The sequence below is a fragment of the Colobus angolensis genome, unplaced genomic scaffold, assembly GCF_000951035.1.
Source record: "Colobus angolensis palliatus isolate OR3802 unplaced genomic scaffold, Cang.pa_1.0 Scaffold158, whole genome shotgun sequence".
NCBI classification, from domain to species: domain Eukaryota; kingdom Metazoa; phylum Chordata; class Mammalia; order Primates; family Cercopithecidae; genus Colobus; species Colobus angolensis.
In genome coordinates, this window is record NW_012114688.1 from 9,252,075 (window position 1) to 9,271,746 (window position 19,672).

The 19,672-nt window shown below is 36.7% G+C and overlaps 1 protein-coding gene across 1 annotated transcript in view; it reads right to left on the reverse strand.

The window, feature by feature from the left end:
- Window positions 1–1,202: 1,202 nt before the first annotated feature.
- Window positions 1,203–19,672, reverse strand: part of ERICH3 (glutamate-rich 3) — a 119,229-nt gene continuing 100,759 nt past the window's right edge. The window contains exons 13-15 of the mRNA XM_011936922.1: window positions 10,036–10,077; window positions 4,240–6,608; window positions 1,203–3,530 (exon numbers count right to left, since the gene is read on the reverse strand). Coding sequence (XP_011792312.1) covers window positions 4,258–6,608; window positions 10,036–10,077 — 2,393 coding nt within the window. The 3' untranslated portion in view covers window positions 1,203–3,530; window positions 4,240–4,257. The remainder of the gene's footprint in view (window positions 3,531–4,239; window positions 6,609–10,035; window positions 10,078–19,672) is intronic.

Sequence of the window (19,672 nt, forward strand, 5' to 3'; positions counted from 1 at the left end):
TTAGATACCAGCTTCTCTGTCCCAAGAATCTTCTGTGTACTGCATTTTCCCTAATTAAAAACGAGGGTATTTCAACATTCCAAAACACTGTTGAGTCCCACAGATTATTAAATAGCTTGAGCCTTCTGGAAAAAATTACAAAAGGCATGTGCATTCTCAAATTTCAGCATTTTATCTTACAGATTTAGTTTCCAGTTATTTTGAAGAGCTTAGTTTCCCTGTCACAGGGCATGCTATTAGCATAAAGAACAAAAAAGCAAAGGGAAAAAAAGAGGGGTGAGTTTGAGAGCAACTTTTAAAGAATTCCAGCTGTATTTATTCCTTGTTCTTTTGTACCTCTTGCTGCTGGCCATGGTGTCAGGAACTTATTTTTTAAATGACATAATCAAATGGTACAGAAAACAGAGAGGAAATATTACCCAAGGTCAGAAGCGGCCTCTTCTGGGCTGTCCTTGAGTCTGTTGGAATATTTCACTTACTAGATGAATCTTCCTTAAGGCTTTCTTTTCTTTTCTCAAACAATCATTTTTCCAAAGGCAATAATTCTGGCAAAATTACTGATCTTAGAAGGATTAAGGAACTCAACTGTACTTAAAATTTACAACACTCTTAGAAAAGGCTTAACTCAAGAAGTTCAAGCAGAAAACCTAATTCTATCTACATTTCCTTTGATTGCCTATTTTTCTTTTGAACTATTTTAATAATCTCCTTTGTTCTTTGATTGACATTAGCTGGAAATATAACTCCCTTCTCACTGATAGAGGATATATTGGGGAAGTTTAAATTTTTCCCTTCTACAAGTAAACAAAAACATGTAGATGTTCACATATAATATCTTAGTATCTATTTAAGATACCTCTTCTTAGAAGTAGTGTATATGATAAGAAAAAGTCCAAATTTTGTGTCAGATGATCTGAGATTGACTGATTTTTAGACAAGCCATTTAACTTTATTGAGCTTTTGCTCAGTTACCTATAAACTGTTGATAGGCGATAATAATTTTTCTCCCTGACATTATCTCATGTGTGTGAAAGACACATATGAGTGTAGACAGTCAGTATAAATACTTCATATACTGTACTCAAAAATACAGCCCAGTGAAACTAGTCCTTTTTTCTCTGCTCCGTGGAGTTCAAATATTGTAAGGGAAGAACACAGAGATTTTAAAAGTTGAGTCTTATTTACAAAGAACCATTCACATGTATCTGTAAATGTATGATTGATTTATGTTTTAATAATCAAGAAACAGGAAACAAATCATTTCAGGTGAACATACAAGTAATTTTATCAACATAGCATTTGCAGAGAAAGAATTAACTTATTCAAAATATCACAATACTGAATTTCACAGTCAAATTCACATGCAGATTGTAGAATTATGTTATGGGATGTTTTGATGGAGTATGTTAAATATAAAAGTAATCCAAAGCAATTACCACTTAGCACATTGTACAAAACTAATTTTTCAAAGGGATTAATAAGTTTACTATCTTTCCCATAAGGTGCGATGTATTCAAAGTGCTCTGTAGCATTGAGGTTGAAATCAGGAAACAAATACTGTTAGAGCTCCACAGTAATACAGCTCAGTAATAAATGAACTTGAATATAATGTAGTTAAAATCTACTCGTAAAGCTTTAAGACAGATGATGGAGATTTATGACGTGCAGTGAGTAATATCCTTTAATAGGGAGTAGGGCAGAGGGACTTCGTGCATGTATCCATAAAATCATAATAAAAATAAGTTTAAGATTGACTTCACCACTTTTATATTGAGTGCCATTTACTAGAGAAAGAGACAGATAAATGAGAAGACAGGAAAAGATAGACATAGACAGGCAAAGAAAGAAAGTTCAAAATGCCTCTGTAGTTGGCTTTCCAAATGAGACTAATCCTCAATACAATCAATAGTCCATGACAGCAGTTTTCAGACATCAGTGTACATCAGTATTACCTGGAGGGCTTGTTAAGCTATGAGTTACTGGACCCAACCAAGAGTTTCTAATTTAGTAGGTAGGAGACAGAGGCTGGGAACAATTTCCAGGTAATGCTGGTGTGCTGATCCTTCTGATCAAGGGACCAGTCTACTATCTGGCCCAGTGTATTTTTGATCATTGAATGACTCCATTACACATTAAAATGGAAAATACTTATTATGATAATATGACTGGTCCCTAGGGACCTTCAGTGTAGTGTGGCCAGCATGGATTATATGATGATTTAGAGCAGTGGTTCTCAACCTTGGCTACATAGAAGAATCAAGTGAAAAGTTAAAAATATATATACTGATGCATAGATCCATCTAAAACGAATTAAATCTGAATCTCTGGGGTGGGGAAAAGGGTTGAGTCATTTATAAAAGTGTCCCAGGAAAATCTAATGTATATTCTGGCTGGAAAATCACTGCTTAAGGAAATTTTTTTTACCTTCTCACATAGAGAAATGGTAGATAAATACATGCGCTCTGGGGCACTGGTTATGTATTCAAGGAACTGAAAACCCCTAGGAGGCAGGCTGATACACAACTAGAAAATAATATCAGGGAGTAATTTAGAATGCAATTTCAACTGCTGATTTATAATGAACTGCAAGGTTAGTTCACAGGTTTGAAATAACAGAACTTGGGAAGGTGAACAGTACACCCATTTAATCCAAGTTTCTTTTCCATTTAATGACATCAACTAAAGAGTCTAGAATGTTGGTATAATGCTGATGTGCTATGCCTACTGCTATAATTATTATATTTATTCCACTTAGCTAAATTACTTACTACTTTTATTTAAATCTGAGTGGCCCTATAAATAAGGCCCCAGGGACAAAATGCTGGAAGCTACCACTTTACTAGTCTACCCCAGAAAGCAGAACTACAGAAACACACACACACAAAAAAAAAACAAAGAGCATTTTGAAATAAGATTTTCACTTTGTTATTCTGGCATAAATTAAAAGAATGACTATTTCTAAGTATAAGTGAATATACATGCCAAGAAATCTTTTGCTGGAAGAACTTAGAGATTTGGAGCAATTTTAGTTTTGAGTGTGCATGGGAGGACCTTTAGAGCTCATTTTCGCAGGCCAATCCATTAAAGCCCCAAACCACAGATTTTAAGTAAAAGTCCCATGTATGAAATTGAGATTGTGCAATTGACTGGGGCTCTGTATTGTAAAATAAAAACGACTTTAAACAAACCCCTAACATTACAAACTGGGCCTTCAGTGATCTTTGGTAAAAGTCAAACATTTGAAAATTATCATTTTCATTTGAAAATGTTAGGTGTGTAGAATGTGTAACAGCCTCACAAGTTTCTCTCTGAGGAACCACTGCTCCTAATAAGGGTCCTACAGATCTACTTGAGCCATTCTCAAGGTGCTTACTGAGCTACTGACCAGGGCTGTCAGATTGGGAATCATCTCAGACAAGCGCAACCAGCAACTAAAAAGAAGAGAGAGAAAAAATCAAGAATCCTGGTGAGATGCTTGGGTGAATCTTTCTCCACTCTTTACATCTTCCAGAAGACATCTTTAAATTATTCTGAAAAACAATAAAAAGGATAATAGTACCAGGATAAAATCACTCACAATAGTAGAAACTGGACACTAAGAATGTGAGGGCATTAAGGAAACAGCAGAATATGCAAAAAAATAATTTTAGTCTTTAGTTCCACTCTTCAAGATTGATATATTTAAATATTTTACATACAGAATGTAAAATATTTTATATACTTAAAATATTAAATATAGAATGCTTGTATTTTACATATGTAAAAATGAAATGTATTAAACTTTGCAAAACTGCAGAAATGAAAGCATAGGGCCCACTTAAAGGCAAATGATTACAAACAACCTTCATTTCATCCTTTAAAACACTAAGGTGGAAATGAATTGTGAAATAGAGTTTGATTCTTTACTTTTATGGTCTGTCCTTTGTGGCACATTCTCCTCTGTATTTTCTCTTTGGGGTCCTATCCGGGAGACACAGATCTCACTACTAGAGGGAGCTGCCTTGCAAAGACTGAGTATGACTTGTCACACCGGGAAGAGCAGTGGGTCCTGTGTGTGCTTTGGCCCCTCCTTCATCTTTTCCAGCCCCTTTCCTGACAGGCTCAGGGCTAGGTGGCACAGAATTGAAGCCTGTGTGTTTATGTGTGCACAAACACCAATAAAGGGACAAGCCAGCCCCAAGGGGAGGAGACCCACCGCAGGGCTGCTATTTAATTCAAACACATCAGGCTTAAACTCACCGTCTGCCAGCAAGTCTCTTAGGCCTGCATGTTTTGGGGAGAAACATCTGTAGTCTCGCTTTCTCCTTGCACCATATGCTGTTGCTTCTCTTGGGTTGCAGTGAAATCAGCCTTCACAGGAAGTGCTGCCATCATCTGTAGACTCTCTGGACTCACTTCCCTCTCTCCCTCCCGTGATAATCCTAATCGAAATTTTTCAGCTGCTCCCAACTCCTGCCTCCCATCGCCACTCCCAGTGGCTGCCTCCTGGCCCTCTGACCCTCCTTCTTGCTCCTGTCCTAGCCCTGAGGTCTTCCCTTCCAGGACTCCTGGAGTGCCCACCCCAGTCTCTGTTGTACATGTCACTGTCATCTCCTCTACTGCTGGCACTTCCTCCCCACTCCGTGCTAATTCCTCTACCACCACCCTCCCTGAAGCTGCTGTTTTTCCTACTAACTCATCCTTTTGGTGCCAGGTTTCTTCCTCATCAACATCTGAAAAGGGGGAGGCTTTATTTGCTATTGTTTTCTCCTCGGCTGTCTCCGAACCTGCCAACACCTCCCTCTCCTCTGCGGCTGTTTCTGCCGTTCCCGTACCTCCATGTAGATCTTCCTCAGCCACAACCTTTCCTCCTCCCATGCCCTCATTCTTTTCTGTGTTTCCTCTGCCTTCCATGGCCCCGTCCCCTTCTGACTTCCTGTCCCACATCGCTTCTGTCCCCAGAGTGCACTCTTTGTCCTCTTCCTTCTCAGGGTCCTCACCCATCGCTTCCTGCCTGAACTTTTCTGCGGTCATGGGATCTTCCTCAGGAACAGCTTCCTGGGTCCTTAGCATGACTTCTGCTCCTCCTTGTCCTTCAGCCCTCCCCTCCAGTCCTGCGCTGGAGTCGTGATCTTTGGCTGCCAGCTCGTCTGCCTGGCCTGTGGCTGGGATCAACCCCTCAGGGGCCTGCACCTTTCCTGCTGGCTCACCTTCAGGAGCTGCTAAGGGCCCCTCTGCATCCTGGCGGGGCCTCTGTTCCAGAGCCGTATTCTCCCTGCTCGACAGCTCTTCTCTGTCTTTGTGCTTTGTGTCTCTGGCTTCGCTCAGTCTTTCTCTTCCTCCTTCTTTCCTCAAAGCTGTTATGTTTTCCAGCGACTTTTCAAATCCAGGCGTTGCTTCAAATATGGGAACCACTGTGTCTTTTAGTGAATCTTCTCCTAGAAGCCCTGGATTGTCAGACAACTCAGATGCCTCCACAGGTGCTTTGTTCTCAGCATCAGATCCCATTTCATTTGGGGGGGCTTTTGTCTCTTCCTCAGATCTTACTTCTGTCTCTGTTTTCCCCTCTTCTGCGTTAAGATTTTGCTCTTCTTTAAAAGCGTCTTCATCCTTGAGTGCATTTACCCTTGTCACCTCTTCTCTCTCAGAGTCAGTTTTCCTCAGAGGTGTTTTTGGCCTCTCAGCTTTCTTTCGCTCTCTTGCTACATCTAATTCCTTGGGTAAAATTTCTTTCCTGTCATCTTCCCTATTAGATTCTGCCTCAGTCACCATCTGTTCCCCTTCCACATCTTCCTTGCAAAGGTCTTCCGGGCTGCCCTCCGAAACCTGCCTCCGGCTTGCCTCTGCCTCTCCTGTAAAGGGGCTCAAGGCTGTTTCTGTTCTCATAACCTCCTTTCTCTCTTTGGCTGGTTCCTCTCCCCCAAGAATTGCCTCTTCATAACAATCCTCTCTCTTTGGTGCTGTGTCCTCCATGGGTCCCGTGTCCTCTAGGTCTATGGATGCTTCCTCTTCACTTTCCCCCACATCATTCACAGCCACCCCACCCTCAGCCTCTCCCTCCTCCAATGTCGCTGCCTCTCTTAGGACTGCTGCCTCCTGAAGATCCTCCAAGTTCAGAGTTGCTGCTTTATTTGCAAGCACTGCCTTCTTCAAACCCTGTTCCCCTTCAGAAGCTGCCTTGTCTGTCTCAAGCACTGTGAACATCAAGGCCTGCTTTTCAGGAGCCTTATCTTTATTCAGACCCACAGAATCTTTGGCTGCTGCTTGTCCTGTGGGGTCTGAGCATGCTTCACCCACCCTTCTGGCCCCTTCTGCTTCTGCTGCTGCCTCTGCCCACCTTTCTATGCCTGGAGGGATCTCCCCTTTTTCTGTAAACTCTTCTGCCAACTCTGACTGCTCTGCTGTTGGCTTCCATGCCTTCAAGGGAGCCTCCTGAACAACTCCTGCTTCTCCCCACAGGGCTGCCTCCCCTTTTCCCTGTACTATGTCAGCATCTCTGTGCTGGGGCCCTTCATCTTCCTCCTTTGCTCCTTTCTTCTCCAGTGTATATGTTTCTTGGGCCAATTGCTGGGATTCCTTGTTTGAGTTCATTGCTGCTGTTTCATCCACCACTAAATTCATTCTTGGTGCTATAAAAATGAGGTTAGAAATCAAGATTACTTTAATCCAAGTGAACAAGGGATGAGACACTATAATCTTATATAACACTTATTTACAGTGTGAGATATTTATATGTGATATCACAAGGCCATTGTATTATATATAAAACAATTTTCCATTGATTCTAGGATGCTGACTATAACATGCACTATGACTTAATAATGGTTTTTCACTATGAAAAGAAATGTCTTCAAATTTAAGGAACACATTGATATTAAAGAAAAGCTGAACATCAGAGATGTTTAACATAAGCAACAATAAGCAAAAAAATTATCATGTCCCCATGTCTTGGAATCAATAAAATCTCCACCTCACTCTTTCTCTTGGCTTCCTCTTTCTCTCTCTCACATACAAACAAGATTCCTTTCTTAGAAATAATAATAAGTGGAATGGAAAAATTATGCAATAAGAAAAATAGTGAGTATTTAATCTTCAAATAAATTATTATTTTATTTGTCTCTTTTTCTTTCTTTCTTTCTTTTTTTTTTTTTTTTCAAGCAGGGTCTCTCTGTGTCACCCAGGCTGGAGGGCAGCGGTGTGAACATGACCCATTTCAGTCTCGATTTCCTGGTCTCAAAAATCCTCCTGCCTCAGCCCCTTGAGTAGCTGGGACCATACGTGCAGGCCACTATGCCAGGCTACTTTTTTTGTTTTGATTTGTTTTGTTTTGTTTTGTTTTGTTTTGTTTTGTTTTGTTAGTAGAGATAGGGTCTGTCCATGTTGCCCTGGCTGGTTTCAACTCTTGGGTCTCAAACTCCCAAAGTGTTGGGATTACAGGTGTGAGCCACTGCATCTGGCCCTGAAATCATTATTTTCTGCAGCAGCATAATATGTCTCTCTTCTGCCTATGTTTTCTGGAACTCACATGGGCCTTTAGCAACACAATCATTATACAGTGTGAACTGATGATTCTCACTCCCAGATGATAAGCTACTATATCTAGATTTAGTCATCACAAATTGGTGTCTTTAGTAAAAAGTCTTACCTTTGTAGCTCAAGGTAAGACTTTACTAAAGACACCAATTTGCATTACCTTTCACCTGTGTTCAGAAGCTAATTTGCCTTTGGCAAAACAGGATCACAAAGCAAGACAGGACTTTGTAGACTGGGACAGTTTTCAGCCTAAATACTCCTCTTGAAGTACAAGTTTTCACCCATAATTTCCTGGCAAACCTGGGTGCACAAGCTATCATAGTTCATAGTTCAATAAATATAGGTTTGATATGTTTTTTAATAGCAACAAGTGGATTTTTTATTATTAAATAAAGTTATATATATGTTGCAAGCAAAATAAGTAAAGAAAGGCATGTTATGCCAAACACCTAAAGCATTTCAACTTCCCAACTGCAGAATAGGACTTAGGGAGCTAGAAGCTTTGAAAAGGTAATCTTAATAATTTATATCAATTTAATCTTCTTTTTCATTTATTAAAAAAAAAAAAACTAGACTAGATTTTATAAAATTAGTTAACATACCAAGACGTCAAACTCTAACTTAAAAAAAAAAAAACTTGTAAAGTAGGCAAGTATGATGTTCCTCATTTGTTTTTTACTTGCTTGCCTTCTTGGCTAGCCATCTTACCCCCAACATCATCAGCAACAATCTACCAGAAGCCTGAAGTCCTTATCTTACTCACTTCTCTACTTTATACCCCATCCAAGACTGTCTTATCATTTCATTACCTCTTCTAACACAAAAGATGCTTACCATTTGTTGTGTTTCCTCGGTCTCTTGCCAGCTATTATGATAAACCATTTTGAGGTAAAGCAATAATAGCTGATTACATTTCCCTTAAAATGTGTTTGGAAGGTAATTTGTGATGTCTCCTTTCAAAGGAGTAAAATAAAAATTTCAGGCCTATCAATAGGGCTGAGGTTGACTTTACAGGTCATCCTCTGCTTATCACAGCAGTTATTTCCTAACTTTTACCTAAAATCTTCCAAAGCGATATGTAGAATCAGATATTGGTTCACAGAACATGTAGCCAATTCACCTGAGAGAATACGGTCCATTTTATTTCATTACAGATTATTACCAGATTTGAAACAAAATTAAATTGAAACAATAGGAAACAATAATGGGTGTCAAGTCTCTTTAATAGTGTATCTGCTACTATTCAAATTCCTGCATGAAAGTATATAAAAAAAAGTCCTCTGTTTTTCTAATCTGGTTTCTAAATTTATGGATTAATTAAGGAACATTCAGGGAAACAGGGAAATAAAATTGCCTAGCCACCATGTAGTAATATACTATGCCTAAATTCTAGGAGAGAAAGTGCTAATGGCATGCAGCTGAGATATTGTATGAACACACACACATACACACACACACACACTATAAGAGAGCCAGACATGACATTCCTCAAGCAAGAGAGAAAGAGTAATTGAAGCTTTTCTAAGAAATATTAGTATAAAAACATGACATGTTTTTTGATGGTAACCCCATGGGCTTTTGAAAAAATATTTAATATGAAAGAACAAGTAATATTCACAAACAGTGGCAATTTGATTTAGTGGAATGAGTGTGTACTTGGAAGTCAGACTAACCTGGGTAAAAAACGCCAGCTCTGTCATTTACTAATTGTACAAACTTGGGAAATAACACCTCTCTAATCTTTTATTTTCTTATCCATGAAATGGGAATAGCAATGCTGTACTCACAGAATCCTTTGACAGTAAATGAGATAATTTATGCAAAATGCTTAGCACAGTTCCTGACATAAAGAAAGCCCTAATAGTCTTCCTTGCACACACCTTTCATTGCTTACAAATAATTAGATTTTTTTACTTGAATTCAATTTGACCAATAATAACCAGTATCTCTGCATTGAAGAATAAATATTTGGGAAGGTGCACCTGAATTCCTCTAGTTGAATGCCTACTATAAAAGATGTGGGTTCTCTAAGCTCAGGGTCCCTCTGCTGTAACTCAGCCCACTGCACAATCAAGTGTTACCTGCTCCTCTTCATGTTGCCAAGGGAGATTTGGAGCTCAGGGAACCAGCATAAATACAGGTACTCTGGCTACTGCTATTTGCTATGAGCAATAAAGTCCTTTTTCTCTGACCCAGGTGTCTTATGTCTTCTGCCATGATCCATAAAACTGTGGCTGGCTAAGTTATTGCTTGAAAGAAGGGTAAAATCTCAAATGCCTCACAATGCTTGATGACAATTACTAAAATTGAAGGTGGGATAAAGTGACCATATGATGAATAAATGAATATATTTCCCTGCTCCCATACACATAAATATATTCAAATCAGGGCATATTTTAAAAGTCATTCAATAAATACCAGAAAGCCTAGTGATTTCAAGAACATGGGAAGTTTGACCAGATTTATGTGAGTCATGGTCTATTGAATCACTCTAATTGGAACCCTTGCAGATGGAATACTTACCACCAAGAGCCAGGTCATAGGCTAATGGAAATGAATCCTTTCCTAGTTAAAAAAAAGAAAAGAAAAGAAAAGTTCAAATGAATCACTGTGAAATGTACTATCGTTCTCCATCTCTCCAGTTGGATCAGTTAAGGCAAATTCACCTAGCTGTTCAATTGTCTGGGAGGCAGGCTATTGACATAAGACTGATGTGAAAATTCCTACCGATATTGTATAATCTAACATTCTTTTATTTAATCCTAGACATCAATATATTCAAAAAAGAATAACAAATTTTTACTTGATGTTAGTTGTAAAGCTCCCCTTAGGGCCTGTCAACTACTTCTGGCCATGCTATTCATTAGTTGAAAAGAAAAAAAAAAAAGGTGGCAGAAGGAAGAAACAAGAATAAAAAGGGTGGAAACAGGCGATTTTTTGCAGAGGATTTCTGAAGGTCGTTCCTAGGTAATGATGTGCCCTTACCACCACTTGTGTCAACCTCCAGCTTCCTCGGTGGCTTCCCACCCTCATCTTCACTGCTGACACCAGACTCAGCATCATAGTGGCAGTGGTAGTCCGATGCCAAGACTTCTGCTATTATCTCTCCAGCTTATTGGATGTCACATAAAATATCAAAAGGTATAAAAACAGGTCATGGGAACATTGTTGAGCCATTTCACATCATTTAAACAAGTGGTTCAATTTAAATGCATTTACATTAAAATGTAACCTTGTTTTAAAAATCTCTGAAGCATAAACAACTCCCGAGCTATGATTTCAAAAAGAAAATACAATACACAAGAGAAGATCATGAAGTAAAGAAATCCATGCAGAGAAATACTTGCATTAAAAAAGGAGAGAGCGAGTAGCCGTGAGCAGTGATAGATTTGCCAAATGAACATGCAATGAAATGATTGAAAAAAGCAGTTTAGTTGCATTTTCCCTTCTAGGAATATGTGCCATGGCTTTTATGACACCAATCATCACTGTTTTTTAAAATTACTAAAACTACTAGAGCTGACTACACTACGAGCATTTCATCCATTAGTAGATTTTAGTGATTTGACCCCAATATTCACTCCATGTGGACAGAAGCAAAAAAGCTATTACACAATTCCTATAAATTTGACAGTAAAAGCTATTGTAGAAATTCGTGTTATCTGTAGTTGGTTACTAGCATAGACTTAAGGATCACAGAGACCTACATTCAATTCTCATATTACATACTAACCATATCACATTTGCTTTGGCCTAAGCCAATGCCTTGGTTTACCCATCTGTCAAAAAGAGTTATCTACTCAATAGTTCTTGAGAGGATTAAACGAAATAATATAGAGAGAGCATCTTCATCTTCCACTTACTAGCAAGTATAAATACCAGCGATGATGATGATGATGATAATGGGCATTTCTAAGTGTCATCACCCAATGTGGTATGATTCTAGGTCAAAGTGTAAGGTCAATTAAGTTTGTCTTGAGTTTCTGACAATTCCCTTTCTACAACCCTTGCTTATCATCTGATGACCCATATCATAAATCCCATAAATCCCTGACATTACCATTATATCACCTCCTTGTTAACAGGTTATTTCAAATAACACTAGACTTAGATCTGTCTTCTGGGATAAGAACATGGTATTTCTGAAACTAACTAATTTCTTTCCTTTCCTTTCTTCCTTTCTTTCCTTTTCTCCCTTTTCCTCCCTTTTATCCTTTGTTCCTTTCCTTCCTTCCTTCCTTCCTTCCTTCCTTCCTTCCTTCCTTCCTTCCTTCCTTCCTTCTTTCCTTCTTTCCTTTCCTTCCTTCCTTCCTTCATCCTCCCCTGATATTCTGTTACAGTGGATACAACGACTTTACTTTGAGAAAACAGAACTAGAATGCAGTTTCTTGCTTCTTTTAGGGTGAACTACTAAGGGGTAATTACTTACTGAGTCCTCTGTATTTGGAAACAAATAGTGGAATACCTGCCTCAAATCGGTTTTGAAGGGAAAATTGTGACTTAACAATGTTAAGAGAACAAACAGAAATGAAGAAGGGGAATAATATAGTTCAAATATATTCTCTTTTAAAAATATTTGAATATCAGTTTTCCTCATTTATCCAATACAAAAGTTTTTTACAGTAAGAGTTTAGAGATGATATTGACTCATGACAATGATGTAATAGTTGGATTTGCTATCAAGTTTTCATTTTAGAAACTTGATAAACATAATACATATGAGTTAAATATCATCCTTTCCTTTCTTCCTTTCTTTCCTTTTCTCCCTTTTCTCCCTTTTTCCTTCCTTCTTTCCTTCCTTCCTTTCCTTCCTTCCAGTATAATGTGAATACTGTATATCTAGAGAGTTCAAATAAGCAATGTTTTAGGTTTTACATATAAATTTATTTGGCAATTACATGAAGCTTTATTCCATCAGTGCTAAGACATCAAAGTTTTGTCCAAGTAGTCCACAGGGTATAAAAATATAGTGTACAATATTAATAATAAACAATAATTATGCAATTAGCAGCTACTGAACCAAAAGACTACTATAAGAAGCCAAACGATACTAACGTCTTCTGAAAATTAAAACTCATTCAGAAATGATAGTGAAGCTTGTAGTCCCTCTGTCTCAGGGATGTTATCACCATTTTCCCACGTCTGCTGGCTTGCCCCTGGAGGATTAGCTTTTGGAAGTAGATGAGAGCCTGTATAGTTAGGTGTTGCCTATTTTGAGTTCAGTATGAGTGGAATGCTGGCCTAAGTATCAAGGACTTACTAGGTGTGAAACCAGAAAAGGCTTCACTTGGTCATTTTTTTCTCAGATGTTCTTCTGAAACTGAAACTTAAAAGCAAGAACTTGGCTGGTGTCTAACCCCAACTGTTTTCCACCCATAGTAAAAGAGGACTGTGCATGCTGAGACTCCCATTTCAGCAATGCTACACATCACTTTGTTGCCTCTCTCTATTTAGCCCTTCATCCCCTAAGGCTCCTGTCTTTTACCTATGGATAAAGGTGACCACTAGAGGCAAAGGTGATTGTCAGTTCTCACAGCAGTAGTTGCAAAATGGAATTGTCACACATAGAAAATTTCTTAGAGAATAAGCTTTTTTTTTCACTCAAATGATATAATGATACTTTAAGGTATTTTTTAAAATATCAAAATATTCTTATATTACAATGTCAGCTTTTTAGTATAAAAACAAATATATTTTAATATGTATTGTATTTTCCCTAAATATGGAGATGGTATTTAGATAAATTATCCAAAGCTTGAAAAAATTAAAGGATACAAAGAAGAAAATAATTATCATAGTTTCACTACTCAGAGAAGGCTACTAGTTAAAATTTTAATAGATTTCCAAGTATTTTTTACTAAATTCTTACTAAAGGTAGCACTTAATATCCAACTTTATTAATTTAGAAATGTATTGTGACTATTTTCCCATATCATTAAATTTAAAAGACTCTTCAGTGAACACATAAAACATTCTAATAAAGTCTTACTAAATTTCGGTTCATCAATGTCTATTGTTAAATATTGAGCTATTTCTATTATATTGTGATTATAAAGCTATTTTAAACACTACTGATAATCATTTTTACACATATTTTTGACTATTCCCTTAGGACACATTCCTGGAATGGGAATTGCTATGAATTTTTAGGAGTTTTTTATACATATTTCTAAATATTCTTTTAAAAAGGAGGTGGGATGAACAATGTCGTCAATAATGACTGAAAGGCCTATGTGCCTGCACTATTTTCACAATTTCCACCAATTCTTTCTTTATTTGATATTTTAGTAATTGAAAAGTAGTGGCAAGGATAGAGCTTTCAATATTAGCAGCAAACTTTCCTTTTGTGTATTTCCTGCTATATAATGTACATTCTTCTGTTATGATGTTTGCCTTTTTATTGATTTGTAAGAACTTTTTATGTATTACAAACATCAATCATTTTTTCCAGCTTTTATTTTAGATTCAGGAGGTACATATGCAGGTTTCTTACATGAGTAAATTACATGTCACTGAGATTTGGTGTGCAAATGATCCCATCACCATGCAGTGTACATAATACCCAGTAAGTAGTTTTTCAACCCACGGTCCCCTTTCACTTTCCCCCACCTGGTAGTCCCCAATATCTATTGTTGCCATCTTTATGTCCATACAAACATAAATTTTTTGCATATCCATCTTGCAAATATTTCCTCCAGAGTTTGTTTTCCTGTATAGTCGTGTGTTATTGCTGTTATTGCTGCTGCTATTGCAAAGAATCTCACATTACTCAGTACTATTTCTTCCAAATTAATGAATTGTTTTCAAATCCCAAACTATTATTGTTAGGATTTACAGACATTCTACACCAAATTTGGATTTAATCTGGCAAAAATTATCATCATCTTTATATTTAGCCTTCTATTCAAATAGTGGGAGTGATTTCCCATTTATCATAGTTCTCTTCCATCCTCTTTGTGTGGAATAGCATGTTTTTCTTATTGTCCATATGTTAGCTTCTTCCTTCTTATAAGTTTCTTAAAGTCTGTTTATGAGTACTTCTCCATTGTGGTTTATTACTTTTGTTGTTGTTGTTGTTGTTATAGTTTCAGTGGGTTGGTAGTTTGAGGCTATAGTTAGAAATTGGTCACCTTACAAATACCACTTGTTGGCACTAATAATTGCAATTAATTAATTATCCAATGAATCGTTTTTTTCTCTTAGATCCAAGAATTATTTAGAGTACTGCTTTTAAATTTTCAATTTTTCTGGTGAGAGTTAATTATATTTTGTAAATAATTTATAGTTTTATTACACTGTTATCATGTAATGTGGATTCAACAAATTCTGCTCTGTGCTGCTATAAAAAAAGGCACATGGAGAATAATAGTTACGTGACAGACCAACCTTCTAAATCACATTAATCATTTTTTTTATGTCCTTATGTATTAGGAAAAGGACTGATGTTTATGTTTAAATACAAATGAGAGTTATTCATTTTGTATTTTCCATTAAGAGAGTGGTTAGCTTCTTGAATGCTCTTAAATCCCACTGGGATGCAGATCTTCCTCACAAATGTTAAGCTGAAGCAGTTTCCAATTCCAATTCAGTGACCCAAGAGCTAAAGGAGAAAGGAAAGGAAAGAGGGGCTTTGAACCTTCTTAGCAGAAATGTAATTCACTGCGTTACTTTTCTACGGTTGCAAGAGCTTCCAGGTTTGGTTAGACATCTACTCTTGACATTGCCATCTTCTTTGTTAGGGAAGTGCCTCTATGAATTCAGGGGAGAAGACCCTCTACCCATCAGTGCAGCTGACTTTTTGTTGGTGTTGCCTCACAAACTTTCCTGGGGTGGGGTGGCAACAGTGAAGAACACTGAACAGTTAGAGGCCAGCATACCGGCTTTCTGCGTCCTCACAGCTCACCCCTGCTTCCAGCCTCTTCTGATCCTTTAAGTCTAGGATGATTTTTTTTTTAACTTCTATGAGGACACTCCTCTTTCTCGTGGGAAACAAACACAAGATAGCTCCTGATGTCTTTCTCTAATTTGCTCATGTAGTAAATTCCTTGCATTTTATGACATTTGGATGGTACCTTCCTTAGATGCAAAAACACTTTTTAAACTTTGTGAAACGTTTCAACTGCTATTTTTATACTTTCTTCCTCATTTAAAATAGAACAGGGAGAAAGAAATCAGGTACTTAAATTCATATTACCAAATGAAGTAAATTTCACAGTGTTTCTACTTAACATTCTCCTTAAAAGTCGATTTATAGCCTTCATATCACTTGCTGCTATATTAATGTAGAAACTTAGAAATTCACTGCAATAATTCAGCTGCTTTTGTGGAAACAAATCAAATCACATATTAAAATTCAGGCCATCACAGGTGGGATGTAAAAGTTGACACTTTAATATCTACTAGTCAAGATGCAAATTGAATTATTAAATATTTACTAAATAAAAAACATTCTTATGATCATTTTGAAGCATTATTTATGTGGTTTAAATGAATAATTTGGAATTTTTCAGGTATTCTTTAACATAAACTTTGATTTAACAAAAAATGTTTAGAATGTCGATGATGAAAGTTGTAATTTTTCAGGTCTAACATAGTTGCAAGTTAGCATTTTCTCTTTTCTAATTTTTTTTTTTTTTTTGTAATTCTGTGCTTATTTTGTTTATTTCTTTCTCTGTTCTCCCCTGACCCTCCTACAATTTTACACATCCTCTAGGCCATTTTTCTCCTTTAAAACAATGTAAAAGGGGCAGAACAAAGCCACAGTATTTCTGTCCTGTAATTGCCTGTTCTCCATGGTAAAGTTTTAGATGTCATTGTCGGCCAGAACAGATGAAAAGAAAAATATGCAGAGGAATAAGAAGGAAAGTTCAAGAAATCATACAAGAACTTCAATGTACTGTATATCTTGGGGCTTCAGGGGTTTTGTTTGTTTGTTTGTTTTTACAGTACAGGAGTCCCCTTATCTACAGGGTACACAATTCACAACCCCAGCAGATGCTTGAAACAGTAGATAGTATCAAACTCTATATATACTATGCTTTTCTCTATGCATGCATCCTTACAATAAAGTTTAATTTATAAATTAAGCATATAGGGGATTAATGACAATAATAATAAAATAGAAAGTTATAACAATATACTATAATAAAAGGTATGTTGATGTAGTCTCTCTCTCTCTCTCACTTTCTCTCTCTCTCTCTCTACTCCTCTCTCTCTCTGTCTGTCTTATTGTACTGTACTCACCTATTTTCAGACTGAGGTAAACCATGAGTAACTGAAACCACAGATAAGCAGGTCAACTGTGCTACATATTTTCTAGCCAATAGTATCTGAGGGGTTTGGGCAATAGAAAGGTAAGGAGAAGTAGAACCACTAATACATATAACTTTAATAAATGGCTTAAGTCATGAAACAAAAATACTAGTTATTTTATTTCATACTTACTTGAATCTTCGTTATCGGTTCTTTCTTCCAGGTTCCCAAATGTCAAACATAAATGCTCTAATTTGTTATACATTACATCTTTTACATTCCCTATCGTGTATTCTCAATGACATCTAATTCATTCTCTCTCCTATGCTGTTTTAAACAAAACAAATTGATCCCATCTTAAAACATGTTAAGAATCCTGAGCAACTGAATATCAGAAGACTGTTTTATCAAGAATTTTCATCTGTATTTTAAGAATGTAAGAAGCCCATAAAAACACCATAAAGATATGCCCAAGCTTATTCCAAGTTCCTGGTGACCTTGAAAAGCATCCCTGTGCTTTCATCATTTTTGTGTAGCCAGTTGATTATCTTCCCAACAACTCACCATGACAAAATTCACGACTAACATCATCTACCCACACAGTGAAGATGTTCTTGTGTCATCTTTGACATTGACACATGGCCCACAAAATACCAGGATTAATTACAAACCGAAGACCATAGCTGTTCAAAGACAGTTGCAGAGAACGCTAAAGTTTAGCCTCCATATAGTAGCCAGAATAATCTTTTCAAAACATTCAGATCATGCCATTTTGGGCTCACATCTTTCTAGAGGAAAGATTTCCTAACTCAGAATAAATTCCTTCCCATGACCTATGAGCTTCTTCCTCTGACCTCATCTTGTGCTACTCTCTCACTTGTTTACTAGACTCTGTCACACTGGCCTCCTTTCCAAATCCTTCATTCAGTAACTATGCTCCCAACTTGGGACTGTTGCACTTGCGGGACTCCTTGTTCCCTGTGGTCTTTCTGTAGATGACAGAGTGGCCTCCCTCTGTACTTCATTCAAACATTCAGATGTCTGATCATTAGAGAGGCCATCCCGAAAATACCACCCCTTCCTCAAACCATCACTCTATTATCCCCTTACACTGCTTTTATTTTCCTTCTATCACTTAGCCCAGATACCCCATCACATGCTTATTTTTCACTTGGCAGGCATATCTCCCTCCTAGAATATAAAATTCATGTGGAAAGGGACTGTCGTGTCCACAGTGAGAACAGTGTGTGGCATAAAGCAGATCCTCAGCAAATATTTATTGACTGAAGAGGTCTATTAGAACAACTACATGCTTCCACAGGTCATTCAGAAATTGTATTTAGACCTCAACTCATAACACTTGACTTTCTTGTTCTTTCATCAGGACCATTTTATCCTGCCTGCCTGATAACAAAATTGCATTTCATTTTAGTTATACTATTATTTAAGTTCAAATTGCCTGGTCAAGCACTATGACTTTTCCTGACTCACATACAAAAATAAAAAAATGCTTACTCCCATATGCATTTTACATTATAATTTGCATTAAATATACTACTCTTTATTTCATCTATATTTATGATGTATAAATTAAATTAACTTTACAAATAAATGTATTTGAGTTATTCCACTATTAGAACGTAGTGCCAAGATGGTGTCACAATGCATGACAGCTTAAGCTGAACGTAACAGAAAAATAAACATATTAAAATAAGACCATGCCCTGTAATACTGGATTAACACCCAAGAACACTGTCTCATTGTAGCTAGCAATTATAATCTTCTACTTTCTGCTTCACTGTGTACTGTATATCTTTTATTCAATTCATCTGATTTGTTGATGGACTGGACAAAGTCCAATTAAATACAACATACTATAAAACAGTGAGAAGGAAAATATCATTTTATGCAATCAGCCTAAAAGGTATGAAGCCAGTGGCTTTACTTTACTCATTTATCCACCGCTACTATGATCTCAAGTAAAAACAATTCAAATTAAATTGTGTTAGCTTAGAGTCTATAAAACATTATTAATTGTATGTGATTTTTAGCCCACAGATTTATTCGTAACATAGGTTATTCTTTAACATAATCACAGCTTTTATCCTAACTGAAAAATGATTAAGTACCATACAAATGTGAGACATGGTCGTTTACACATTATCTCAGCCCTCTTTCATTTCTACCTACAATTCTAGTCAGGGATCTAAGTAAAATATATATGTGTGCATATTTTGTGATTTTATGTGAAATTTTCTTAGAAATTGTTATTCATACAAAAATTTAAAGAATATTTTTGACTTTTAAATATATTATTTAAAATATTAACAAATTTATTGAATCATTTCCATGAGTATTTGTATTTAGAAAACATTAGCCGCCCAACTGTTATAATTTACTTAGCCTCAGATTTTTGATAGCATTAATCCTTCCGCATCATTCTGAATATTATACATGGTCTTTGTTCTGTTTTACCTGTTAATGTCTTGTGCTTTATATTCCCTGACTCTATATTGCCTAGCTTTCACAATCCTCAAATTTTGTTCCTTTGTGGAAGATGAACAATACAACAAAACTATGAGTTCTTTAAAATAGGTTTTAAAGAACTATTTAAAGAAAATGTGCAGTTATACAATACTGTGGCAATATAAGAATAACAGATTAGGTGAATATGAAGAAAAGAGAAGTGTGCTTATGTGACAAGACATTCAAGACATAGGGTTAAGTGAAAAAAAGTAAGTCTCAGAACAAAATATATAGTATGTTTCCATCTATATATAAAAATAACATATGTGTATGTATCTTTGTAATATATCAGGCTGGGCGCGGTGGCTCAAGCCTGTAATCCCAGCACTTTGGGAGGCCGAGACAGGCGGATCACGAGGTCAGGAGATCGAGACCATCCTGG